The 27322-nt window shown below is 39.6% G+C and overlaps 2 protein-coding genes and 1 long non-coding RNA gene across 3 annotated transcripts; 2 read left to right on the top strand and 1 right to left on the bottom strand.

Annotated features, from left to right (window-relative positions):
• Positions 1-6811: 6811 nt before the first annotated feature.
• LOC131319382 (disease resistance RPP13-like protein 4) lies at positions 6812-8615 on the top strand. The gene is made up of 2 exons (XM_058349610.1): positions 6812-8493; positions 8588-8615. The coding sequence occupies exons 1-2, from the start codon at positions 6812-6814 to the stop codon at positions 8613-8615; spliced, it is 1710 nt and encodes a 569-aa protein (XP_058205593.1).
• Positions 8616-18674: 10059 nt separating this feature from the next.
• On the top strand, positions 18675-26253 carry LOC131319032 (uncharacterized). The gene is made up of 3 exons (XM_058349132.1): positions 18675-18946; positions 20915-21004; positions 25872-26253. Exons 1-3 carry the CDS (start codon positions 18823-18825, stop codon positions 26069-26071), a joined length of 414 nt encoding a protein of 137 aa, XP_058205115.1. The 5' UTR covers positions 18675-18822; the 3' UTR covers positions 26072-26253.
• LOC131319033 (uncharacterized) lies at positions 20873-26581 on the bottom strand. The gene is made up of 3 exons (XR_009197870.1): positions 26531-26581; positions 25871-26410; positions 20873-21004 (listed from the first exon to the last, which is right to left on the bottom strand). It is a non-coding gene; the product is annotated as an uncharacterized LOC131319033 (long non-coding RNA).
• Between the last annotated feature and the right edge of the window lie 741 nt (positions 26582-27322).

The following is a 27322-nucleotide window of genomic DNA, read 5'->3' on the forward strand; positions in this document are numbered from 1 at the left end:
AACCTCTCATTTTTTTTATAGGCAACAAAATTTTATTAAGAACACTTGACAAATGGTATATCAAGTGGGGGGAGAGGGGGAGGGGAATCCAACCAAGGGTTGGATGAAAAAGAAAATAAAATGATGGGACAAAGCCCACCAACACCCAAAAGGCCAGGCCCCAAAAGATAAACCTAAAAAACCACATGGACCTAGCCCAAAAAGAGCCAACACATACCCTAAACCCAAAACTCTTCCAAACACCAGCAAGAATCACGCACAGTGCCTCTCATTCTGCGTAGCAAGTGCAATAAATACTGCTACCAGCATACCATTCCAGAATGAATGGACATCGTTTACCTCTCACCTTAGAAAGCCATTCACATTTCACACCCAAATTCCAAAACACACTTCACCACCCCCAAAGGAAGAGGGTTGCCCCTAAATTAACCTCTGCTTGATTTCCTCGTCAAATTTTCCAACTCTCTCTTTCAAAGAACATGGCCAGTACTAGCAGTGAAGCCCCTCCCTGATCACCCTACTGAAACTCCAACCATCAACAATTCTACCAAAGCCAAATCCAAGTACTGCTCAATACGAAATTTGGTAGCCAATTTCAAGGCCAAGTAATTTGTCTTAAAACCCAAACCGGTTGACAACAGCCACCACAATGCTGCTTCCAGCAGTGAAACCACCAACAAAAATGACAGACCGCGGTGAAGCTCTTTCCCTCTCTTCTAAAATGATCCGTAATGATCTCCTCCTCGTGGATTCGGCCTTTGCAGAGGCAACGAAGCACATGGACCACATGAGTCTGAAAATCAACCAGGCCCATGAGAAATTTGAGGACTTACAAACATTAGGCGGCAGTATGAGAGACTTTGACGAACTCCAAAAGGACGTAATGAAGATGAAGTTCCATATCCCTTCACATGAGAAAATCCATTCTGCTGATTCCAACCCACGTCGTAATCGGTGGCCTAACATAAAACGGGGCCGAGGATGGAATGACGCACTTCCTCTACATGGAGCCACAGTTTACGTATGGTGGTGATTCTGATGGCCTATTGAAGGCTTTCCATGACCTCCGCCGGAAATCACGGGAATGTTTGTTATGCTTCTTCAAGTTCCCACCGGCGGCAATTATTAAGAGAACTACAATGATTTACCTGTGGATAGGTCAACTATGTACTTCCTTCTTGCATGGACACGATAAAAACGAGGATTATGGCAGATCTTTGATCAGCTTATTGAAAGAGGCTTCATCCAGCCTGTCTACCAAAATTGCTCCTTGGTGCCAGACAGTTGCAGATTGAGCGTTCTGCTTTATACAAAGCAGCTGAAGATGGCGGATTTACTTCCAATGATTTGGATCTTGAAAATGGTTGGGACCATAAATTCAGGGACCGATGTCTGATCAATGTTGGTGAAGCTATTATTAACTGGAAGCTTGAATTATTTGATAATATCTGGCATAAGCGTTACATAAGTCTTTATCTCGGAAGGTGGCAGAGCTCAGCTAGGCACCACTTTGAACTAGTAGTTGAGGCGATTCCTAAGAATATCAGTTTGCTCCAGTGGTTGATAGACTTGGACATGTCCGAGTGTTACTTTCTAGAATACATGCCCAAGAGTCTTGCTCAACTATCACACCTCAAAGTCCTTGAGGGATTCATTATTGGAGATTTCTAAAACAACAAACAATCATGCACTCTGCAAGATTTGTCAATACTGTGGAAATTGAGAAAACTTAACTTCTACATAAGGGTGAAAGACTTTTGCAGAATGTGAGATTTTGATGATTTAAAAAAATTTATTTGCTTGCAAAAGTTGACAATATCATGGGGAAGATGGTCTTTACAAGGTGAAAGCAGCAGACAAAGTGAAGAAGAAGCAAGCATGGAAATACTCAAACCGGGCTCTCTGACACTTCCTCCCTGGTTGCAGAAACTAGACCTGCAGTGCTTCCTTATGACAAGTCTAACCAATTGGTTGAGGCCTGCCAAAATAAAGGGACTAAAGAAACTCTACATTAAAGGAGGGCTACTGTGTGATCTAGACCAAATTCAGAAACGCCAAGGGGAGCACTGGAATGTGGAGATATTGCGTTTGAAGTACTTGAGCAAATTAAAGATAGATTAGAGCGAACTAAGGATATTATTTCCCAAGTTAGTTTACTTGCACCAAGAAGAATGCCCCGACTTAACTAACTTCTCGTGTGATGAGAGGGACGTGTGGATGAACATGGAGGCCATTGAATCTCACATGCAGTTACGGAAATACCTCAAAACCATCAGCATGATCGACTCAAGTTCTATGTCGGGCTCTTGTCCAAGTCCAACCTTAGATCATATGATGATTCTAACATTTGTCCAGTAGATGAGAAACAGCTTAGTTAGTTAGGTTTAGTGGAAGCTTAAGTGCTTAGCTAGTTGATAAGATCATAAAATCAGTTCAGAGAGAGTTAAGTATTGGCAGTAAGTTGCTCCTAAGTGGAGCCAGCTCCCCAAGCAAGGTAGGTTTCTCTCATAGCTTCTTTATCTTGTAGGTATTTATTTTTTGGTTCTTCCTCTCTCTGACTTAGATTATTTCGCAAATAAACTATTGCTACCTAGAATATGTACTCCTTATGGTTTTCTTATCTTTTTTTTGCGGTAAATAAGCTTGAAATCAATAGAGGATAACCGAATCTTGAAAATGTCTAGGCATATAAATGAAAACAACCTCTACAACTGTTAGATTACTTCATGTTTAATTTTAGCCATCGGATCATTTCTTTTCTTAAGAGATACAGAGAATATTCTATTCATAATCTATCTCTTTCGATCCATCCTCACTTTTTAGGCGATGGATCTCTATGTATGTAAATGATGTCTTTAATGATCAAATAGGAAAACATCTCAAAATGATAATTGACGCTTTGTGGAGATTACATTTATCACATATAGAAGTCGTATAAAATAAATAATTTATTTAAATTGAGACTACGTTGTATTCTGACGTGCTTTTAGGTACGGACATCCATTAGTACATATAAAGGCATGCCATGGTTGGATGTTTTTTACACACTAATGATAACTAGGTTATATTTCTATATTAATTTACTTTCTCAACAAAAATGAGCACAACCACACCTTGCCAACTTTGTTGCCGTTCTGGGTCTTTGAGTGGCATATAATTATCGTTATTTATAGGTGCCAACGCAATTAGGTAGGATGTTGAATTTGACGATTTCTCCCTACCCACCCCTTCTCTGTTGTTGCAGTGGCCCTTCCATGAAACTTGTCATTCTACGTGGCAAGCCAAGTGCCACAAAAACATGGCTCAACTCCACATCCAAATAATGCTACCAGCCTACCGCTCATGAATAATAAATGGGAAACCTCTACCGCCGCCGCCACCACCACCACCATCGCGACCGCTATCACTCCACCACCACGCAGCCATAACCACAACCACCACAACGCCGCCACCTCCACCACAATTACTACCACCACCAAGCCGCTGCCACCGCTATCACTCCACCACCACGCCACCATAACCACCACCACTACCACAATGCCACCACCTCCACCGCAATTACCACCACCACCAAGCGATCACCACAACCACCACCACCACCACTCCATCACAACCGCCGCCGCCGCCGCCGCCATCACTCTATCACCACCACCGAAATGACAACCACCACGCCGCCACCACAACCACCACCACTCCACCACCACCACGCCGCCACCACCACCACCACCATCACCACCACAACCGCCACCACAACCACCACCACTACTCCACCATCACCAACACCACCACCACGCCGCCGCCATCACTCCACCACCACCACTTCTTCTTTGGTAATTCACCTTCCTTCTGGGTCACACTTGCTTTTCTGATGTCTCATTGGCATTAGTGTTTCAAGAAAATAATTTGCAGTCTAAAAGTGCAAATTTGCAGTTTAAATTTTCATTGGTGTTAGTGTTTATTTAATAATTTACTGTCTAAATTTGTAGGTACATTACAAATTTGCACTTTCAGACTGCAAAGTATATGAAAATGTATTTATTTGCAATCTAAAAGTACTATAAATTTGCAGTCTAAATTTTCTCAGCCATTGGTGTTCAATTAACAAATTTGCGGTCTAAAAGTGCAAATTTGCAGTCTAAATTTTTTCTGGCATTGGTGTTCATTCAACAAATTTGCAATCTAAAAGTGTAAATTTGCTGTCTAAATTTTCATTGGTGTTAGTGTTCATTTAATAATTCGCAGTCTAAATTTTTGTCTAGACTGCAAATTTGCACTTTTAGATTGCAAAGTTTACGAAAGTGCCTTTATTTGCAGTTTAAATTTTTTCTGGCATTGGTGTTCATTTAACAAATTTGCAGTCTAAAAGTGCAAATTAGCAGTCTAAATTCTCATTGGCGTTACGTTCATCTAATAATTTGCAATCTAAAATTTTGTGTAGACTGCAAATTTACACTTTTAGACTACAAAGTTTACGAAAGTGCCTTTATTTGTATTCTAAAAGTGTAAACTTGCAGTCTAAATTTTCTCTTTGCAGTCTAAAATTTCATTGGCCTTAATGCTCATTTAATAATTTGCAGTCTAAATTTGTGTGTAGACTGCAAATTTGCACTTTTAGACTGCAAAGTTTATGAAAGTGCCTTTATTTGCAGTCTAAAAGTATAAATTTGCAGTCTAAATTTTTTCTGGCATTGGTGTTCAATCAACAAATTTGCAATCTAAAAGTATAAATTTGCTGTCTAAATTCTCATTAGCGTTAGTGCTTATTTAATAATTTACAGTCTAAATTTTTGTGTCATTAGCGTTAGTGTTCGTTTAATAATTTGCAATCTAAATTTTTGTGTAGACTGCAAATTTGCACTTTTAGACTGCAAAGTTTACGAAAGTGTCTTTATTTGCAATCTAAATTTTTTCTGGGGTTGGTGTTCATTTAACAAATTTGCAGTCTAAAAGTGAAAATTTGCAGTCTAAATTCTCATTGGCTTTAGTTTTCATTTAATAATTTGCAATCTAAATTTTTATGTAGACTGTAAATTTACACTTTTAGACTACAAAGTTTATGAAAGTGCCTTTATTTGCAGTCTAAAAGTGCAAATTTACAGTCTAAATTGTCATGGGCGTTAGTGTTCATTTAATAATTTGCAGTCTAAAAGTGTAAATTTGCAGTCTAAATATATAACGAAAAGTATGTATAGTGCATTTGGTCATTGTGGTGGTGGCGTGGTGGTGGTCATTGTGGTCGTGGTGGTGGTGGTGGTGGAGGAGGTGGTGGTTGTGGTGGTGGTAATTGTGGTGAAGGTTGCGCCATTGTGGTGGTGGTGGCGGCGACGTGATGGTTAAGGTGGTGGTGGGGGCATGATGGTGATAGAGGTGGTGGGAGTGGTGGAGCCGTGGTGGTGGTGGAGATGGTGGTGGGGGCGTGGCGGTGGTGGTTGAGTGGTGGTGGTGGCAGCGTTGTGGTGGTGGTAGAGGCGGTGGAGGAGGTGACACCGTTGTGGTGGTGGTAGCGGCGTCGTCGTGGTGGTGGTGGGGGGGGCGTCGTGGTGGTGGAGGTGGTGGCATCGTCGTGGGGGTGGTGGGGGCAGGGTTGTGGTGGTGGTGGTGGAGTGGTGGTGGTAATTATAATGGAGATTGCGGCAATGTGGTGATGGTGGTGGCGGCGTGGTGGTTGAGGTGGTGGTGAGGGCGTGGTGGTGGTAGGGTTGGGGGCATAGTGGTGGTGGAGTGGTGGTGGTTGCGGCGTTGTGGTGGTGGTGGCATCGTGGTGGAGGTGGTGGTGGTGGTGGAGTGGTGGTGGCGTGATGGTGGCGGCAGCGGCGGTGACGTAGTGGTTGAGGTGGTGGTGGGGGCGTGGTTGTGGTGGTGGTGGTGGAGGTGGTGGTGGTGGTGGTGGATGTGGTGGTGGGGGCATGGTGGTGGTGGTGGAACGGTGGTGGTTGCGTCATGGTGGTAGTGGTTGAGTGGTGGTGGTGGTTATGGTTGTGGTGGCAGCGTGGTGGTAGTAATTGTGGTGGAGATTGCGGCATTGTGGTGGTGGCAGCGTGATGGTTGAGGTGGTCGTGGGGACGTGTTGGTGGCTGTGGTGGTGGTGGTGTGGTGGTTGTTGTGGCATGGTGGTGGTGATGGCGGAGGTGGTGGTGGCGGCGGCAGTAGTGGTGGTTGTTGTGTAAAGTTTGATGAAGGAACAATTTTGTCTTGTCAAAAAATGAAGTGGACTTGAGACTTTAAAAATAATAATGGGCTGGACTAGAGATGTTTTGAAAATATGAAGTGGATTGGATATGTTACAAAATCCTATAATAGACCTTACAACAATTCTTTATTAAATAATTCTCTAGCCAACTAACTTAAGAAGATTTGTCCTTAATCTTCCTTCTTTCAATTATCTTGACTACTGAAGATAGTGATTTGGTGTAACAATCTTTCCATGTGTCCTTCAACCAAATCCTACAAAATAAATGTTAATTCAAATGAGTACCAAGTATCACAATATTAATTATATTTCTCTATTCATAAAATATATTTTGTTATCATCAAAATCAAGGGGTGTTCATAGAAACCTTTGGCCTAACAAAATTTCAACTTCGGTGGGCCAAACTTTGGTGAAAATGGAATATAAAGAAAACATCGTGACAATTTCGGTGAAGACTGACTTGGGGCAGGTGGGAAGACTCAAGGTCTGAGTCTAGGTTTAGGGCCATTGAACTTTCGCCCAAGTAAGAAGGTTGCGCCTTAACCATCTGCTTGATTTTCTCCTCAAATTTTCCATCTCTCTCTCTCTCTCCTCTCTCTCTCTCTCTCTCTCTCAAAGAGCATGGCCAGTACTAGCTGTGAAGCCCCTCCACCATCACCTGCTGAAACTCCAACCGTCAACAATTCTACCAAAACCAAATCCAACTCCTCAAAACGATCTTTCGTAGCAAACTTCAAGGCCAAGTTTTGCGTCTCCAAACCCAAACCGCTTGAGAACAACCACCACAAAGCAGCAGCTTCCAGCAGTACAGCAACCACCAACAAAAATGACGACCACGGTAGAGCTCTTTCCCTCTCTTCTAAAATGATTCGTAATGATCTCCTCGCCGCGGATTCGGCCTTTGCTGAGGCAAAGAAGTACATGGACCACATGAATGTGAAAATCAACCAGGCCCATGAGAAATTTGAGGAGCTACAAAAATTAGGCGGCAGTCAGAGAGACTTTGACGAACTCCGGAAGGACGTCATGAAGCTGAAGTTCCAGATCCCTTCGCATGGGAAAATCCGTTCTGCCGATTCCAACCCACGTCGTAACCGGTGGCCTAATATAAATGAGGCCGAGGATGGAATGTCGCACTTCTTTTACAAGGAGCCAGAGGATACGCACACCGGTGATTTTGATGGCCTATTGGAAGCTTTCCATGATCTCTCCTTGCCATGGCAGCGTTGTTTGTTATGTTTCTTCAAGTTCCCACCAGCGGCAATTATAAAGAGAACGACGATGATTTACCTGTGGATAGGCCTAGGCCTAGGATATACCTGGTTGTCCGCTTCCAATTATGTCAAAATGATCTTTGATAAGGATGATTATGGCAATACAATCCTGAATGAGTTTGTTGAGAAGGGCTTCATCCAACCTATCTACCAAAATTGCTCCTTGGCGCCAGACAGTTGCAGAATGAGCATTTCTGTTCGTTCTGCTTTATACGAAGCAGCTAAAGCAAGTGGATTTACTTCAAAGGATAATCTTGATTTGGATCTTCAAAATGATAATCTTGGTTTGGATCTAGAAAATGATCGGGGTCATATATTGGGGCACGCATGTCTGATCAACGTTGGTGAAGCCGTTATTAATTGGGAGTCCGAAATATTTGATAATACCGAGAATATCAGATGTCTTTGTCTCGGAAGATGGCAGAGTTCGGCTACGCACCACATTGAACTAGCAGATGCCAAAATTCTCCACGGACTGAAGGATCTGAAGAACTTAACGTTTCTTAGCCTTCGAGGAATTTCAATGATCACGGAGCTCCCCGCATCCATTTTAGAGCTCAAGAATTTGGCGATCTTAGATCTCCAAGCATGCCATAATCTTGAGGTGATTCCTGAGGATATCGGCTTGCTCGATAATTTGACACACTTGGACATGTCCGAGTGTTACTTTTTAGAACACATGCCCAAGAGTCTTCTTCAACTATCAAACCTCAAAGTCCTTAAGGGATTCTTAATTGGAGATTTCAACAACAACAAACAATCGTGTACTCTTCACGATTTGTCAGGACTGCGGAAGTTGAGAAAACTTAACATCTACGTAAGTGTGAAAGACTTTTGCAGACTGTGGGACTTTGATGATTTAGACAATTTTAAAGGCTTGCAAAAGTTGACAATATTATGGGGAGGATGCTCTTCACAAAGTCAAAAAGCAGCACGCATGGAACTACGCAGACGAGGCCATGTGATACTTCCTTCCAGATTGAAGAAACTAGACCTTCAGTGTTTCCCTACGGAGCGTCTAACCGATTGGTTAAGGCCTGCCAAATTAAAGGGACTAAAGAAACTCTACATTAGAGGAGGGCAACTATGTGATCTAGGCCAAATTCTGAAACATGCTGAGCAGCAGTGTAACGTGGAGATATTGCGTTTGAAGTACTTGAGCAAATTAAAGATAGATTGGAGCGAATTGAGGAGATTATTTCCAAAGTTAATTTACTTGCACCAAGAAGAATGCCCCGAGTTAACTAACTTCCCCTGCGATGAGAGGGGCGTGTGGATGAACATGGAGGGCGCCATTGATTCTCATATGTTGGGGCGGAAATACCTCAAAACCAGCCTCATGGAGGCTAATAATGATTGGATAATTGCTGGTGGAAATACCGTTCCTGATTCCACTCCCAATCTCAACGACCCAGAAGAATTATCCGGTCCGAGATGATCTTCAATGGTTTTCGGATGACCACTCTTATTCAAATGTGGTATTTATCGTTTTTGTGCATTCTTCTTTCTGGTCATGCCGTAGTGCCAGTACACATTAATTCTCCATGGACTGAAGGATCTGATGAGCTTAACGTTTCTTAGCCTTCGACACTACAACAAATAGAGGTTTTTATAGCATAATTTAACAGCATTTTTTTATAAATGCTATTGTAGAGGGACAATAATAGCGTTCTTGCTTTTGAAAGACACGGAGAGAAGCCGAAGTGAAACTACAGCGTTTCATTAATTATATTATAGCGTTCCACCCAATTTTTTTTTTATCCGCTTCCACCCAATTTATCCGACCCACTCCTCTTTCTCCATTCCTCTTCCCCACTCTGCATCTTCTCGTTTCAAGACTCTCTCTCTCTCTCTCTCTCTCTCTCCGCAATGAAGTCGGAAGACCCCAGTGTAGCCGACCTTGAGGATATATATCAAGCCCCCAAAAAGATCCTCGAGGAAGTGGCCATTATCCCGTCGAAGCTCCTCCGCAACAAGATAGCGGGATTCTCGACCGACCTCATGAAGCACATCCAGAAGGGCCGCCCAATCAGGACGAAGTCCTGATTTCGTTCTACGTTCCACTCAAAGGTTTGTTCCTTCTTTATTTTGCAAAAATCTGGTCCAAACAGGTCTCACACCCTACTGTGCGGTAGGAGTAGATCTACTTTCGAAAACCCTTGTCAAGAGCAGATTAGATCTCGAAAAACCTGGTAGGACTATATCTAGGGTTTAAACTATGTGACCCACTTGATTTCGTACTGAAAACAAGAAGATTAGGACGTGAATAGGCTCGAATCAAGTCCAACAGCCTTCAAATCAACTCAATAGGGACCGAGTTTCAGAAGCCAAGCTTCAAAAATAGTGAAACCCTTGATTTCGAAAATAGCTTCAAAAATAGTTTAAGGCAGGTTAGTGGGGTTCGCTTCAATTATTCTTTGTATCTCCCATTTTCTCTGTTTTACTTTTGGGGTTTGAGGGGGCAGGTTAGGGGGGCTTTGTTTTGGTGTCTGCATCTGCATTTTAATGGTCTATAACATGTGAGTTTACATACGGGCTCACTTTATGTCCATTCTAAGTAGTTTTTTATTTTTCCCTTCTCCATGTAGCCCGTCAAAACCCCTGTACCAAATATTGGTGATATTCATGGGCAATTCCATGATCTTGCTGAGCTTTTTCGAATTGGAGGGAAGGTATTATTCTTGTACAAGCACTCTGTTGCCATACATGTTTCAACATAGATACTTTTGATAATGCTTAATCTTTGAGTGGTTTAATTAAGCTTGGAAATTTTGAAAATGGCGCTAATTCCATCTCCATTGTAACTCAAGAGGATGCATGTTAGGCCCAACATTATGAGGATATGAGACAGCCGCATTCTTTGTTCTTGAGGAGAAAATTTGAGAAATGATAAAAAGTACGTGTGGCTATCTCACATCCTCATTTACTTCATTTGCTTTTGATCAAGCTTTTATGAACAAGTTTAGTATAATTGCATAAACACTTGATCAAGCTTTTTCTTTACTCTTATATGGTATGTTTTGAGTAGTAAGGGTCTTAGGTAATGCTTTATTATTGTCCCTTCATATGGTCGTATCGTGGCTATTATTCAGTTGAAACCGTAACGGTAAGTGCATGATTCTTTCTTTTCCTACATATCGTGAGGATAGCAATTGTGATAGGCTTACTGCCCGACCTAGGAAATTAATAGGCTGCATTACAGATAAGAACAAATAATGATCTCTGTGTTTCTGAGTGAGAGTTACTTAGGAAACTTTTTCAATTGAATTCGCATCCTGCTGTTTAATGTGGTGTAACTGTTTTGATATTTGATCAGTTCATGTGTTCAGCTTCTAATGGGCCTGAAAGTGCGCTATCCCCAACTAATTACTATTCTAAGAGGAAATCATGAGAGCCGACAGGTATACTACGCTGTTGTATCTGTTTATTATGGTTTTCTTTCTTGTTTATATAACCTCGATGTTCCTATTCGTAGAATTAGTGTGAGTGAAAGGAGCTGCTGATAGCTACTATGTCTTGTATCCTTAGGAATGGCGGTGATAATTGGGGCTTTAAGTTTTGGTTTTTGATAAGTAATTGGGGCTTTATCTCATTGGTTCCTTATTTGGTGCTTTTTCTTATTGATTCATATTTCGGGCTATATAATGGATTCTCTCACTCTATAACAAATTAGTAAATTTTCTGAAGAATGACCATCTAGAGATTAACATAGTTAAAAAATTGCCTTGCATTCCCATTTTTTCTTGCCCTATAGGTTGATTATCCTACCTATTGAGCCAAAAAGGTTAAATAGATGTTAGAGAGTCTAATTCTCAGAATATAAACTTTTATCAGCCCTTCTTTTATGCCACTTTGATGTCCAGCAAATAAGAAGTTTACTAGTGAGAGGGGAAATAATCAGCTAGAATTTGTGCACTTGTAAAATCGTAACTTTGTGAACTTTAGATAAATGACACCTAGTAGTTATGCTCAATTGGGAACAAGTACCAAACTTGCCAAAGAGTGTGTTATCTAATATGCTAGTTTTACTTTTTATCAAGTTTTCAGGTAAGTTTGGCTGTATAGATAATAAGCAATAAGTGGATACCACCTTTTTAAATTTAATTTAAACTCTAATTTTTGGAAGTAAAAAAGGGGGAAAAAAAAAAGATTAACGCCTTTCGTTAGCTCCATCCGTTATAAATTGATGGAATCAGATGGCGGCACTACAACAAAGATTAACGCCATTGTTGAACCAGAGCACTTTATACTATCATCAAAATCCAGAACCAAAATCAATAGAGATTGTTTTTGCTCACAGTTTGTATCTCTAATAAGATCTAATGAATCCTTTACTAGAGACCCACCAATCAATAATTGCGTAAATAGAAGAAAATGGCTGTCTTTTAGTGGATGTAGTCCTGTGTTCTTCCCAAATGTGACATACCTTTGTGCTCTTAATTTTAGTTGTATAATCCAAAAAAGATCGAAGCTTAGTGGGTCAATCAATTAAATGGATTTTGTTCTTGTAGAGAACTCTTTTTCCCCACCTTGCTGAATAACATTGACCTCTCCACCATCATGTAAGTTGCCTTTGGTGATGGACCTTGATGTTCCCTTCCTCTTTCCCACCTATGCAAGTCTAGAACAGATCAATTTGGGATATTGGGTTGTAGTGGACATGTGTTGAGAAACGAGCACTTTGAATTTAGTTGTAGGGAGGTTAGTAGCATTATTTTAGATTACATTTGTGAAATAATTTAGCGATGCAAATTGTCATTATGCAAACTTCAAATATTAGCCTATACTAGTTTGGGGTTTGGTTCAGCATCTCCATATGAAGAAAAAGTAGGGCTAACGTGTCCTACCTACTAGGTCTCTCATACTATTACTCTTTATAGGTAGGAGCCTTGTACAGAATTGCATTCTTTATTCTGACATTCATTACTGTAGATTTGCATTCTTTACGCGAAGTTTTTGTTGGCCCGGTCTAACGTTCTTCATGAAAGACCTGAAAATAGTTACAATCGCAAATGTAGTGTCAAGAACGAGGTTCATTGGAGTTTTGTGTTTGCATGGTTATGTTGAAAAATTAGATTTATGCAACTTTGTGGGTGATTGAGGTGTATAGGAAGGATAGACTTCGGGTTTTTTTTTTTTTCATTTGTTTATGTCAAGGTTGGATACTCTGACCTCAATAGACTAAGTCAAATTTATTCAACTCATATTTGTTGTTGTGGTGTGCTGATACTGCAATCCTGAATTATGAATTACATGTAGGAAGTGAATTTGCTATTGAGTGCTGGAAAATAGTATTTTTGTTAAGATAAAGAGCTGGAATATGATATTTGTTGCTTAATAGACCATAGTTGCTGAACTGAAATGAGCTGACTGCTAAAATTGTAAAGAGAGCTAGAACTATAGACTTAAGTCTCGGAGTTTGACATTAAATGCTGAAAATGGGTTAGTTTGCTTGATATTGAGATGAACTACTGAAATGCAATGTTTTAGAGCATTCAATGTTAGTTACTGGCTACATATTTGTCGAATAATACCATTATCTTAACCATTGTGGTCCATGTTGTCACTAACCAACAAAAACACCCCAAAAGGAAGATGAAATCCCAAAGCCTAACAGTGCAATTGTTTTTTTTTCACTATATACTGTTTTGTTTTCATTGTTGAGATTAGTCTTCTTTGTGGGGCAGTTGGCCTCACCTCTCATCAAGTCAGTCTCTCTCTGCCGATATTAGGGACCAAGAAGATTTTTTGAGCCTCCCACTGAAATTACTCTCAGCCGTTTGATGTGCAAACTGTGCTCTTTCCCTCTCTTTCCCCTCTTATGGTGCAAAGGTAGCAAAAACAACCGCTGAGTTGTGTCAGCCAAAAGCCGAAAGAGTTCGAGATAGCAATGTTCAATAAGTAGAAACTAGATTAGTTTAAATCCATGTATCTGCCCACAATGGTCCCCCTGGTTGAGGCAACTCACCAATAGTCACACCTCAACCAAGAGTTGTATCCACTTCTTTCGCTGGTAGTATCCACTTCAACACTAGATTCATCAGTGAAATTGGAGATCTTTATAAACAAAATAGGAAGCAAAATTATCTTCTGCTGCATTTCTGGGATTTCCAGCAATAAGCGGGTTGCTCTAAAGCATGGATGCCGATACAATTGTAAGGCCATGGCTTCTTATTTATTTTACTATATATTGCGATAGTCACCTTAATCATTTAATTTGGTTTTTGGTAATACAATTATGCGAAGGAATTGAAAAAAGTTGACTGGTCCATGCACCATATTCATCTTCAACTAATCTGTTGTTTTTTTTTTTTTTTGGTTATGGTCCATTCACCAAATGCACCAAATTCTCATTGATTTTTGACTTTCTCTTGTAGCTTTCACATTACTGTATAATGTATACTGAGTGTCCGTCACCGTTTACCCTAAAGCCCAAACAACACATCAGCTGGGGTCAAATACTTAATAAAGAGCTAGGGATTTACCCCCATAGTCAGTTTTTAGTCCATCTTTGCTTTTTTATGAGCAAACTGATTTTGTCATAATCCTAGTGTAACATTACCAGTGGATTTATGCTAGTTATACTTCTTGAATGTAAAAGTTCAGCAAATTGTGGTCTATTGGTCGTTACTGCCTTACATGGATAGGTGTTTGACTCTTTGTTGCCTGCAGTGTATAGCTGATTTTGATTTTCTTTCTTTGGTTCACCATTTGAAGTCTGTTTTTGGTTTACCTTGCATCTTTGTTCCACTTTAATTAATATTACACTGTTACCTTTCCATGATTATTCCTTGAAGATGAAATGGCAAGGAGACAAGCTTTGTTTCCTAGAGACTCCAAGTTCTAGCAGCTGCTTCACATATTCAGGTATATTTGTTAAGTGTTGGCTAGTTACTTGCTTTCCTATAGTAGAAACCCTGGTAGGCAGCCAGGCTGGTGTCCTGGCTTATACTTCTCTTAGATTTTGGTTATGGTCCTGAAGCAATTTGGTTCAGGCCTATGCTATGCTATTTATCCAAGTCATCCAGTGGTCCGGGCCTATGCTATGCTATTTATTGTGTTATTCTAGAACTGATTGGTACATAACATGTGGGTTGAAGTTATGTGGAGCAAAGGGTGTTTCCATTGTTGCTAGCGGTTTATTGGATTATGAGAATCAATGTATAGCAATTCGTAAAGAAATTCAAGTCCAATAGCATCTGCTTTCGGTTGCACTTGTTTTTTGGTCTTAAGTAGCATAGACATTGAGATTAGGGGGACACAAACAATAACAGAAGAGTTGATTTCTGCTCACATCTATCCCAATATTTTTTGAGTATTTGGTGCCCTGTAATTCGTCATGCACTGTAAGGACAGGTTGAGTGGGAGAGGGGGAGTTGATGTTCATTTACAAAGTTTTGGGTAGAAAAGGAAGCGGAAGGTCATCAGATAAAACTTTTTCTGAATATTCTTTGGATGGAAGATACATCAATATAAGAGTCAGTAAGATGATGGTGGTTCACTTCTCTTTGATATTGACACACAAATGGTCATTATTACAGCTTTTGTTTCATAGCATTACCTTCATTACAGTAGTAGCCACAGATTGCACTTGCACAATAGTGCATTCTGAATCCATTTCCGATTACCATTTACAAACGGGCTCTTGACCTCTTGTACATGCATTGTTGAAGGATGATGGGAACACCAACGGATAAGCAGTGGCCAGGAGTCAGTTCTCTACAGGACTGGCATGTGTATCCCCAGTGGGAGCCTCAGAACTTGGCATGTGCCGTTCCAGCATTGGAACCTGATGGTCTCGATCTTTTATCGATAACGACTTAATGCTCGAATTTCGCTTCTTTTAGGTGCTTTATATCCACAAGAAGCTGGGACTTGCTACTCTTTTGCTTAGTATTGTTATAAATTTCTTTTTTATATATTAGTATAGATAGATTATAGTCATGCCTTGAAATATGAAATATGAAATATGATGAGATTTTTAGTATTGTTATAAATTTCTGGCTAAGTGTTGAAGTGAAAGTCTCCAATGAAAACCAGTAGTTTGATTCTTCTTTTGTGGTGACTAGTATGATTTTACGAGAAGCAGTTCAGTGTGTGTTTACTCTCTTTTCATTTGAGAAGTTTTTTATGGAATCCCATACTCGACTAGAAATCCGTCAGAATACTCTTACTTGATTCTAGTACTGTGGTTTCTTCCATTTTGGAAATGATTTTTGGAGCAGTTTATCTCAATTATTTTGGTTTCTGTGTTAACTGGATCAAATGTGGGCTACTGCCACCTCTTATTATTGATGAGATCATCTTTGCAATGTTGATAATTTCAGGAAGTACTAGCTGCCGATGTCACAGATCATATCTTTGCAATTGTTTTCTTCGGACTTCTACTATGTGCTACATCTTTTCGGGGATGATTTTTGCTGGTACAACTTCTAATACAACTTCAACCTACGGGCATGTTTCTCATATTTTGGAGGGTTTCAAGTAGCCCATTTATGTGGTTGACTTTGGGAGCAGAAAGGGTATAACCTCGGCAAAGAAGCAAGCTTCAAGTAAAGAAAATCTGCGGAATGAGATGGTTGGCCAAGTGCATGATTACATTTTCAGGAAAATAGAATTACATTAGTTATTTTTTAATGAGTCCAATTAGTTGGGCTCTTTTATGTAGTTTTTTGTTGGGAAATTGTTTCCCAAGCTAATGTAATGAATCTTTATTGTATATTGACATTTGGATATAGTTGGTGTTGAATGGAATAAATTATTTTTGTTTCTTAAATAAAATTACCATGATTTTATTTGCAAATGCTAATATATTGGCATTTATTGAATTTTTTTAAAAATGCAAAAAATTGGCTAATATAGTGTTCCTAAGACGCTGTAGAAACTTCACATTCAATAGCGTTTTTAAAACGCTGTAAAAACTTTACATTTTATAGCGTTCTTAAAACGCTATAAAAACTTTACATTCTATAGCGTTCAAAAAACGTTGTCTTATGTCTAAGACTTTTAACAACATTGGCTAATACAGCGTTTGGAAAAACGCTGTATATATCATTTAATAGCGTTTTTCAAACGCTGTAAAATGTGATTTTTCTTGTAGTGCGAGGAATTTCGATGATCATGGAGCTCCCCGCATCCATTTTAGAGCTCAAGAATTTGGCGATCTTAGATCTCTAAGCATGCCATAATCTTGAGGCGATTCCTGAGGATATTGGTTTGCTCGATAATTTGACACCTTTGGACATGTCCGAGTGTTACTTTTAAGAACACATGCCCGAGAGTCTTGCTCAACTTTCAAACCTCAAAGTCCTTAAGGGATTCTTAATTGGAGATTTCAATAACAACAAACAATTGTGTACTCTTCACAATTTGTCAAGACTGCGGAAGTTGAGAAAACTTAAAATCTATGTAAGTGTAAAAGACTTTCGCAGACTGTGGGACTTTGATGATTTAGAAAAATTTGGAGGCTTGCAAAAGTTGACAATATCATGGGGAGGATGCTCTTTACTAGGTGAAAGCCGCAGACTAAGCATGGAACTACTCAGACGAGGCCCTGTGATACTTCCTCCCAGCTTGCAGAAACAAGACCTCCAGTGTTTCCCTACAGAGTATCTAAGTGATTGGTTGAGGCCTGATGAAATACAGGGACTAAATAAACTGTACATTAAAGGCGGGAAACTGTTTGATCTAGGCCAATTACTGAAACGTGCTGAGGAGCAGTGGAACGTGGAGATACTGCATTTGAAGTACTTGAGCAAATTAAAGGTAGATTGGGGTGTACTAAGGATATTATTTCCCAAGTTAATTTACTTGCACCAAGAAGAATGCCCCGAGTTAACTAACTCCCCGTGTGATGAGAGGGGCGTGTGGATGAACATAGAGGCCCCGTGTGATGAGAGGGGCGTGTCGATGAACATGGAGGCCATTGATTCTCACATGCTGTTGCAGAAATACCTCAAAACCAGCCGCATGAAGACCCGTGTGATGCGTGCTGCTTAGGTCTTCTTAGCCCAGTAGATGAGAAACTGGTTAGCTTCGCGCAAGGAAATGCCCTTCTTGATTCCACTCCCAATCTCCGCCCAGAAGAATTATCCGGTCCGAGATGATCTTCAGTGGTTTTCAGACGACCACTCTTATTCAAATGTGGTATATATCGTTTTTGTGCATATTCTTTTCTTCTATTTTGCATCCATTTTTCCAAAGCCCAGCGTATATGTCAGAGTTTTTAGGTTGTTGTAATGTTTATAAGGTCACCGCGAGGCATGATGACATTTCCAGGCGCAAGAAAAATCATGTCTGGTGATGCCGTAGTGCCAGTACACATTATTTTAATGCTTCAGAATAGTACAAGTTTTCAAGCTTAAAGATAATGTACTTATCGAAATAATTTTTTGTGCAATATGGATCTTATTTGACAGATCTCGATGTGATCTTTTGAACGGTGCAAAAAAAAGTAAAAAATATATTTTAATAAATACATTATTTTTAAGTTTGAAAATTGCACGTAGTATGTCGAACAGTTAGACTCATAGGTTTACAGTGTAGATAAAGAGCTTACCATCAGAAATAAAACATTAAATTTGTTTTAAGGTTTAAGATTTGAATCTTCCTGAAATTACATGCCTTTCCTTCGGCTTTCAAAGTAAAAGCCCTTGTGGAAGTTCATTCTTTATTGTTTCCATGTGCACACAGAATCTGCAATTTCATCATAATAGCTTTTTTGTGTTTCAGGAAGAAAATGCATCTCGAGAGAACACTATTGTAAGAACGGCTGGAAAGCTTACTCCATTTGATTTTAGTAGGATGCCAGCGAGTGACGACCTTAACTGTAATTTGACATCCCTAAGAGCATGTACACCAGTACATAGCTAAAAATGCTAATGAACAGTACATTTTTTTTATTTTACCTACTCACATTTCTTTCAACACTACATCAATATTATCTATTTTACCTATTATATATTAAAATATTAATTTAACCTATGCACCGGTAAGAGGAGGAGGGGAGAAGAGGAGAGAGAGTGAGGGAGAAATGAATAAAATAATAGATACATGGTGAATAGTACTTAGGTATATTTACCTATGCACTATTGATGGATGCATTTTGCGTAACCCTTTACCTAATCCAGTGCAATGCTCATTTGGGGGTTTTGGTTAGGTAAAATAGCTGAAAATGTATTTTAGCTCTTTTGATGTACTTGCTCTAAGGCGTCAAAAGAAATATAATCTGAAGTCGAATGAATCGCTTCCCCCAGAGTCCTTGCGTCCCATCTGCAATAGCCCACTTAGCAAATCCGACTTGTTAAGTTTGAATGATGTTGAGAATGGACAATTAAGTGCTGAAACATTTGGGGCTAAATGTTGTTTGAGTTGCCTGTTTCAGATCCTTCCCAAGGAACGCTCTTCACTTCTATTCATTTTTACCACAGCCAATTATTGCCCAAGCAAAGAATGACAATCATTGCAATCGGAGATGGCTTAGGTAAGACAGTACAGTTACATGTACTTCATGTCTATAATTTGTGGATGATTAGGGATGATTTCAGTTGACATTATTCCAAGAGTGGTGCTACAGTTCCCGACGGGAGGAATTCCGATCGGAATCCCGACGCCCCGCCTGGTACACTTCGGCCACCAGACTGTTGATCCGAGCCGTCCAAAAATTCAAAAAAAAAAAACCAAGTGGGCCTATGCGAGAATAAAAGGCATCCGACGTGTATAGGTAGCCGATTCAAGCACTCCATTTTTGGCCCATCCAAACACTCCATTTTTGGCCAATCCAAACACAAAAATAGATTGTTTGGATCAACCATCTACACACGTCGGAGTGTGCCCGGCGGGGCCTCGGAATTCTGATCGGGATTTTGGGTCGGTAAACTTAGACTTTCCGTTATTCCAACTCCTCTGTCAGCTTTTTTTTCATAGGTAAATGACTTGTTTCTCACACGAGACCTTAATTTATCTAGCGTAAGTTGCCTTAATTGAGGCCTATGTTCCATGGACTTGGGTATTGGATGCAGCGTGCAGGTACTTGTTTAAGTGTCCGCCTCATCTAATTTCCGTTAAGGATTTCAAGATACGCCAAAATATTCAAATTTCTTAGTATATTTTTGTATTGTCAGATAAAGAGTGTTCGAAAAGTGCCTTAAGATGTTTCGTTCACTATATTGGAGTTCCACGCATAGGTCAAGATAACTTGCATTACAAAAATGCTTGCTAGGTGCTATGATTCACGGATCCCCGTTTTTGGGCGAAGTACCCATGACACAGGTGCGGAATCCAGTGCGGGATTTGTTGAAAAAAACGGACACGTTGGAAAAAGAAGAAGAAGAGAGAACTGTCGAACTGAGATTCTGAGCTACTGCTACTGCTTCTCCTTTTTTGGGTGGAAGTTGCATTGTTCTCACGAAGAAGAAGACGAGGAGAGAGAGGGGATGCCGAGACCCCACTTTAGGGTTTCATTATTTATTAATGCTTTTTGGGCTTGGGCCTACTCTTTTACTTTTAGATATTGGGCTTATGTGGACTTGGGTCACTAATACTCAATGTGTAGTGTTGGCTTTTGCATCTTAAATTTAATGTCTTGGCCCAAAACTTGTTATAAGGTTTTTCTTTTTATTTATTACTGGCCAACTTTAAACTTTGACATATAATATATTTTATATTTTATGATATAATTGTACAAAGAAATATATATAATTTTTTATAACTAATACTCCCTCCGTCCCTTTTTTGTGTCCAGTATTTCATTTTGGGCTGTTCCTTAATAAGTGTCCATTTTGTAAAGTTAGGGGGGTAAAAGTTGGTGTATTGTCTATTTTGTCCTTAAAAGTAGATTTTATTTTGAAAAGTTAGTGAGTAAAAGTGTAATGATGATGGGTAAGTAGGGAAAGTGGAGGAAAAAGTTGATGTGAAAGGTGTAATGATGATGTCTTTTTAATAAGTTGGAGTTACAAAGCAGGACACTTAAAAAGGGACAGAGGGAGTATAAAAATTCCTATTTATATATAAATATTCAGCAAATCCCCGCACCTGTATCCAAATTTGGATACATATCCCTGAATCCTCTATTTTTCAGATTTGAGGTGTCTGACCCTTGGATATGTACCCAGACCCGATTTACGTACCGTGTCCGTGTAACATAGGCTAGGTGTACATACAACTAAATGTGTTCGACATGTGTTACAGACCCTTATCCCAGTGTCGAGTGTCCGACACAGGTATTTTGTACATTTAACATAGCTCAAGGCTATGTGGAACTTTGAATTTTTTTTTGTAGATTACCTTCAATGATCGCGGTTATCGGGAGAGACCGCGTGTATTTGTGGCTCCTTCACTTCTGAAAATGGATAAATGGTCCAAGAATTTTGTCTTCCAATTTTCTTGAATCGTATAAATTTGTGTGTTATCTTCTTAGGATCTTATAAATTTGTGTGTGTTCTCTTCTTAGGGAGCAAATACAAGATTGCTTGCTTTCAGACAGTGAAGATGGAACCTGAACCTGCTATTTGCTCATTGTCAACTTCTTCTGCGGATATATCTTCTTGTTAAAATTAATGCTTTGCTATTATCTTTTTTTGTAATTGGGTCAAGTGTTATGTTTGTGTTTGGGCCAAATGTTATTTTGTAATGGGCTGCTTTGTTTTCTTTTGTTTAGTGGGCCCAAGTGTTTGGGAAGGCCCGTATCCATTTTGTATGTAAGAATCCTAGTAGTATTTAAAGTGAAATGTAAGGAATGTAGGGTAAGAGAAAGCTGCCCCCATTTCGTGAGATACAGAGCCTTACATTTCTCCTCCCCTGTTTTCTTTCCTACGGCTACTGCTACTGTTTTTTGGGCCAGCCATAATTTGCCCCCATTTTTGCTATTCTCTCCACTAAAATTCAAGGCTAGGTTAGGAAAATGCCAACATAAGTGGTATCAGAGCATAGGTTGATCAAATCAACTTGGGAGTGAAGATTTTTTGAAGGGGAAACAAAACCCTAGAAAGTCTACAACAATGGCAAGTTCAAGCAATCAAAATATGGGAGCTCTACCACTTTCTTTTCCACTTCTCAATGGAGAAAACTATGATTTTTGGTGTGTGAAGATGAAGACCCAACTCATGTCAAATGATGTTTGGGAATATGTTCAAGATGGGTTTGAAGATTATGAAGGTGTGGAGGTGGCTTTGTCAAATGAGCAAAAGAAACAATTGAAGGTGGATAATAGGATGAATGCAAAAGCTCTCTCCATGATTCAACAAGGTATTTCCGACAACCTCTTTCCTAGAATCATCAATGAAACCAAAGCCAAGAAAGCATGGGATATTCTTTACAATGAGTATAGAGGCAATTTGAAGGTAAAAACCATCAAACTTCAATCTTTAAGAAGAGATTATGAGAATTTGAAAATGAAGGATAGTGAATTGTTGAATGATTATTTTTCTAGACTTATGGATGTTGTGAATCAAATGAAAACATATGGGGAAGATGTTGCTACTCAAAAAATTGTTGAAAAAATCTTGATCAATTTGCCGAAGAAGTATGATTCCATTGTTGCCGTTATTGAAAATACTCAAGATTTAGCCCCTTTGAGTGTCGAAGAATTGATGGGTTCCCTTAAGACATTTGAGCAAAGATTGAATAGGCAATCCGAAAAGTCAATTGAGAGTGCCTTTCAATCTAAGCTTAATGTTAGTACCCCAAAGCCCCATGGGAAAGGATCTTCTTCAAGTCATAATCAATCTAGAGGGCAATTTTCAAGTGGTGGAAATTTTGAACGAGGAAGAGGTGGAAATGATAGAGGAAGAGGAAGAGGAAGGAACAATTTTCAAAGTGAAAATAATTTTCAAAGGGGAAACAACTTTCAAGCAAGAGGAAATGATGAGGCCACTCAACCAAGGTGTAGAATTTGTAAAAGGGGTAGTCATGTTGATAAAGATTGTTGGTTTCGAGGGAAGCCACAATGTTACAATTGCAACAAATTTGGGCATGTCAAAAAGGATTGCCGCATCACAAGCAATCAACAAGCTAATTACTCCGAAGAGCAAGAAGGTGGAGGGTGCATGTTTTATGCTTGTCAAGCGGCTTCCGAGCAAAAGAATGATGTGTGGTTCCTTGATAGTGGTTGTAGTAACCACATGACCGGAGATGAGAGTATCTTTGTGAAGATTGATACTTCCTCCAATTCTCAAGTAAAGATGGGGAATGGTGCTTTAGTCCAAGCAAAAGGAAAGAGTACTATTGCCGTGGAGACAAAGAAGGGTACAAAGAATATCTCGGATGTGCTACTTGTTCCGGACTTGGAGCAAAACTTGTTGAGTGTTGGGCAACTTATAGAGCATGGGTACACCGTTCAATTTGAAGGAGACTCTTGCAAGATTTATGACAAAGGGGGGAGAAATCAAGTTGTAGCAAAAGTCAAGATGGAGAAAAATAGAAGCTTTCCTCTCACTTTTCGCTACTCCAAAAATGTGGCCTTGAAGGTGGATGTGCTTGATGACTCATGGCTTTGGCATAGAAGATTTGGGCACTTGAATTTCCAAAGCTTGAAGAACTTACAACAAAGGAACATGGTGTATGGCTTGCCAACTATTCATGAAGTCAAGCAAGTTTGTGAAGGTTGTGCACTTGGAAAGCATCACCGGGAGTCATTTCCAAAAGACAAGGCGTTGAGGGCTAGAGCACCATTGGAGCTTGTTCATACCGATGTGTGCGGGCCTATGGATATGCCATCTCATGGAGGTAACAAGTACTTTATCATTTTTATTGATGATTTTTCTAGAATGACATGGGTTTATTTCATGAGACAAAAATCCGATGTTTTCTCAATCTTTAAAAAGTTTCAAAGTCTTGTAGAGAGGCAAAGTGGCCATCTAATGAAAGTGTTGAGAAGTGATAGGGGTGGTGAGTACACTTCAAATGAATTCCATAAATTTTGTGAAGACATTGGCATGGAAAGGCAACTAACAGTTGGGTACACTCCACAACAAAATGGAGTGGCGGAGAGGAAGAATAGAACCATTGAGGAGATGTCAAAATCAATGTTACATGAAAAGAGATTGCCCAAGACTTTTTGTGGTGAAGCCGTCTATACGGCGGTCTACTTGATGAATCGATGTCCAACAAAGGCCATTGAAAATATTACTCCATTTCAAGCTTGGAGTGGGAGAAAGCCATCCGTAAATCACTTGAAGGTTTTTGGATCCATTTGTTATGCTCATGTTCCAAAAGTAAAAAGGAGCAAGCTTGATGAAACTAGTCAAAAGTGTATCTTTGTGGGTTGTAGCTCCCAATCAAAGGGCTATAGACTCTTCAATTTGATCACAAACAATGTGATTATTTCTAGAGATGTTCTCTTTGATGAGAAGGCATATTGGGATTGGAAGGGGAATGTGGTGCAAAACCAAGTCTCTTTCAATTATGAAGAACCGGAGAGTCAAGAAGATGAAGAATGTGATGATCTTGAAGCTCCAAATCAAACTCCTCCAACTTCTCCATCAAGCTTAAGTTCCTCATCTCCAAGTTCAACTCCAAGAAGAATGAAAAGCCTTAGCGATGTGTATGCAAGTTGTAATTTTTGTGTTGTTGAACCGGAGACCTTTGAAGAAGCAATTAAGGAGAAAACTTGGAAGAAAACTATGGAAGAGGAAATTCATGTCATCGAGAAGAACAAAACTTGGGAGTTGGTGGAGAGGCCAAAAGACAAAGAAGTTATTGGTGTGAAGTGAATTTTCAAAACAAAGCTCAACCCCGATGATTCCATTCAAAAGCACAAAGCAAGACTTGTTGCAAAAGGGTATTCTCAACAACCCGGAATTGATTTTCAAGAGACATTTGCACCGGTGGCTCGACATGACACAATTAGATCTCTTGTTGCCTTAGCGGCATCGAAGGGATGGTTCTTATATCAACTTGATGTGAAATCGGCCTTCTTGAATGGTGTCTTGGAGGAAGAAGTGTTTGTTGATCAACCTCAAGGCTTCATTGTCAAAGGCAAGGAACAAAAAGTGTACAAGTTGAAGAAGGCTTTATATGGGCTAAAACAAGCACCCTGGGCATGGTATAGTGAGATTGACTCTTACTTCAATGAAAAAGGATTTCAAAGAAGCAAAAGCAAGCCAACCTTGTACACCAAGAGGCAAGGTAACACCGGTATTCTCATTGTTTCTATATATGTTGATGATTTGGTTTTTACCGGTACCAATGTAAAAATAATTGAGGATTTTAAAAGAGACATGATGAAGAAGTATGAAATGAGTGATTTGGGTCTCTTGCATTATTTCTTGGGCATTGAAATTTATCAAAGTAAAGAGGATATTTTCATTTGTCAAAGAAAGTATGCAAGAACTCTTCTTGAGAAGTTCAAGATGAGAGAATGCAAACCGGTTGCAACTCCCTTGATTGTGAATGAGAAATTGTCAAAAGAAGATGGAAGCAAAAAGGTGGATGAATCTCTTTATAGAAGCTTGGTTGGAAGCTTGTTGTATTTGACTATTACAAGGCCGGATATTATGTATGCTACAAGCATGTTATCCCGATTCATGCACAATGCAAGCCAAACTCATTTTGGAGTGGCTAAGAGGGTCTTGAGATACTTACAAGGTACACTTGATTATGGCATTTTGTATGAGAAGAATGTTGATACAAAATTGCTAGGATTTTGTGATAGTGATTGGGCCGAATGTGTCGATGATATGAAGAGCACTTCCGGATATGCTTTTTCGCTTGGCTCGGGTGTCTTCTCATGGGCATCTAAGAAGCAACAAACCGTGGCGCAATCTACCGCCGAGGCCGAGTACAGGTCGGCATCATTGGCAACTTCTCAAGCAATATGGCTAAGGAGGATTTTGGAGGATGTTGGTGAAAAGCAAGGAGAGGCTACTCCAATTTTGTGTGACAACAAATCCGCAATTGCAATGACAAAGAATCCCGTCTACCATAGCCGCACCAAACACATTGCCATCAAGCATCACTTCATTCGAGAGGCCGTGGAAGACGAAGAGATTCAACTCAAGTATTGTGCAACCGAAGACCAAGTAGCGGACATTTTCCCCAAAGCTCTTTCAAAGGAAAAGTTCCAATATTTTAGAGAAATGTTGGGTGTTTCAACAAAGCATTAAGAGGGAGTGTTAAAATTAATGCTTTGCTATTATCTTTTTTTGTAATTGGGTCAAGTGTTATGTTTGTGTTTGGGCCAAATGTTATTTTGTAATGGGCTGCTTTGTTTTCTTTTGTTTAGTGGGCCCAAGTGTTTGGGAAGGCCCGTATCCATTTTGTATGTAAGAATCCTAGTAGTATTTAAAGTGAAATGTAAAGAATGTAGGGTAAGAGAAAGCTGCCCCCATTTTTTGGGCCAGCCATTATTTGCTCCCATTTTTGCTATTCTCTCCACTAAAATTCAAGGCTAGATTAGGAAAATGCCAACACTTCTCACTCTAGATGCAGCCAAATAACAAGTGAAACAGAGGCTTTATATATCGTTTCAGCGACAAGAAATCATGAATGTTTGATATTTAATCCAGCTTTTGCTCCTCTTTTGCTGGTATCAAGCTTTGAGGTGATGCAGATTCATGTCTGCTATCTACGACATGCTCAAATGTATTGTTTACGTCAACCAACGGTTTAACTATCCATCTCTTCCAAAAAAATTCAGTGCTTTTTGGTAGTTTGTTTTGTTTTTTGCTCGGCAAAAGCATCGTTGTTGTAGTGAGGTTTGAGCTCCAGTCAAATGCACAGTGCCTATCACTGGATTACCACTCATCGTGTGCTTTTTGGTAGCTTGTGGGAATGAAATATAGAATTGCCTCTTCTTTTTTCCTCTTTTGTTGATCGATGATTGATCGATAAGATTTGGTCAATGCCCTTTCTGTTTGTTGTGGGAAAATGTTGAAATTATGAACTGTTGAAGCTTTGCTAGCAAGAAGTTACGAATTGAGATCAGGGCCTTATTTTTAGGGCACAGCGCCTGTTGATGGGCCTTATTTGACTCGGATCAGGGTGGACCCGATCCATCTTGGATTTCCCCATAATATGATTTGAATCTGGCAAACGGGCCTTATTTGACTGGGATCGGAGTGAACCAGACCCGTCTTGGATTTCCCCATAATATGATTTGAATCCGGCAAACGGCTGAATTTATTGTAGTATGCATGTTGATGGATCCAAATATTTCAAATTTTATTTGTGGGGCGTTTGTGAATTCGTTCGTAGGTTAGACCTCTTCAAGATTTGCCCATCATGCTAATCTTATGATTACAAGTTGCATTTCGTTAAAAAAAGTTCATGTCACACCTAATCAAATCCACTGTATCAGATATGTTCTGTGTAATCGATGGATATAATTGATTTGTTTTCATGTGTGGAACTCATATTTGTTGTAGGTAATAGATTATATTACGAAGCACATAAAAATAGAGAGGAACTCAAAAGGATTTTGGTCGGTGGCTAGTCTTGCGTAGGGTTGTAAACAAATCGAACAACTTGTGAGCTCGGTTGGGCTCGTTACTGCTCGAGCCGAGCTTGAACTTGACAAGACTCGGTTCGGCTCGACTCGTTTACCGCCTTAGACTCTTGCGGTGACTTTATTGTGAAAATGTAGCAAGTTGGACCCCACAATGATGGATGATTACGAACTTTTTCTGAGAGTTAAATATCTAGTCTATGTTGAACGGTAATACCAACTCATTATAATTCGCTAAAGGATATGCCCATACCAACTCTTTATAATTCGCTAAAGGATGCCCATGTATCAAAACTATTTTTATTAGTGCTTGAGTGTAAGAATTTCTAGCGCATTACCATGTGTAGGGTAAGGTTCTTATAAATAAACATTTTGGTATTAACAGAAAGTGTTTTTGACATTATTTCCTTCGGTAGA

This window comes from Rhododendron vialii, chromosome 3a (genome assembly GCF_030253575.1).
Source record: "Rhododendron vialii isolate Sample 1 chromosome 3a, ASM3025357v1".
Taxonomy (NCBI): domain Eukaryota; kingdom Viridiplantae; phylum Streptophyta; class Magnoliopsida; order Ericales; family Ericaceae; genus Rhododendron; species Rhododendron vialii.

Excerpts from the sequence above, each read along its gene's own strand:
- LOC131319032 (XM_058349132.1), top strand. The coding sequence starts at position 18,823 with ATGTTGTTTGAGTTGCCTGTTTCAGATCCTTCCCAAGGAACGCTCTTC. Across the intron at positions 18,947-20,914 it reads TGCAATCGGAGATGGCTTAG|GGAGCAAATACAAGATTGCT; the intron begins GTAAGACAGTAC and ends TTCTCTTCTTAG. Across the intron at positions 21,005-25,871 it reads AACTTCTTCTGCGGATATAT|CTTCTCACTCTAGATGCAGC; the intron begins CTTCTTGTTAAA and ends AAAATGCCAACA.
- LOC131319382 (XM_058349610.1), top strand. The coding sequence starts at position 6,812 with ATGGCCAGTACTAGCTGTGAAGCCCCTCCACCATCACCTGCTGAAACT. Across the intron at positions 8,494-8,587 it reads ACGGAGCGTCTAACCGATTG|CAGTGTAACGTGGAGATATT; the intron begins GTTAAGGCCTGC and ends CATGCTGAGCAG.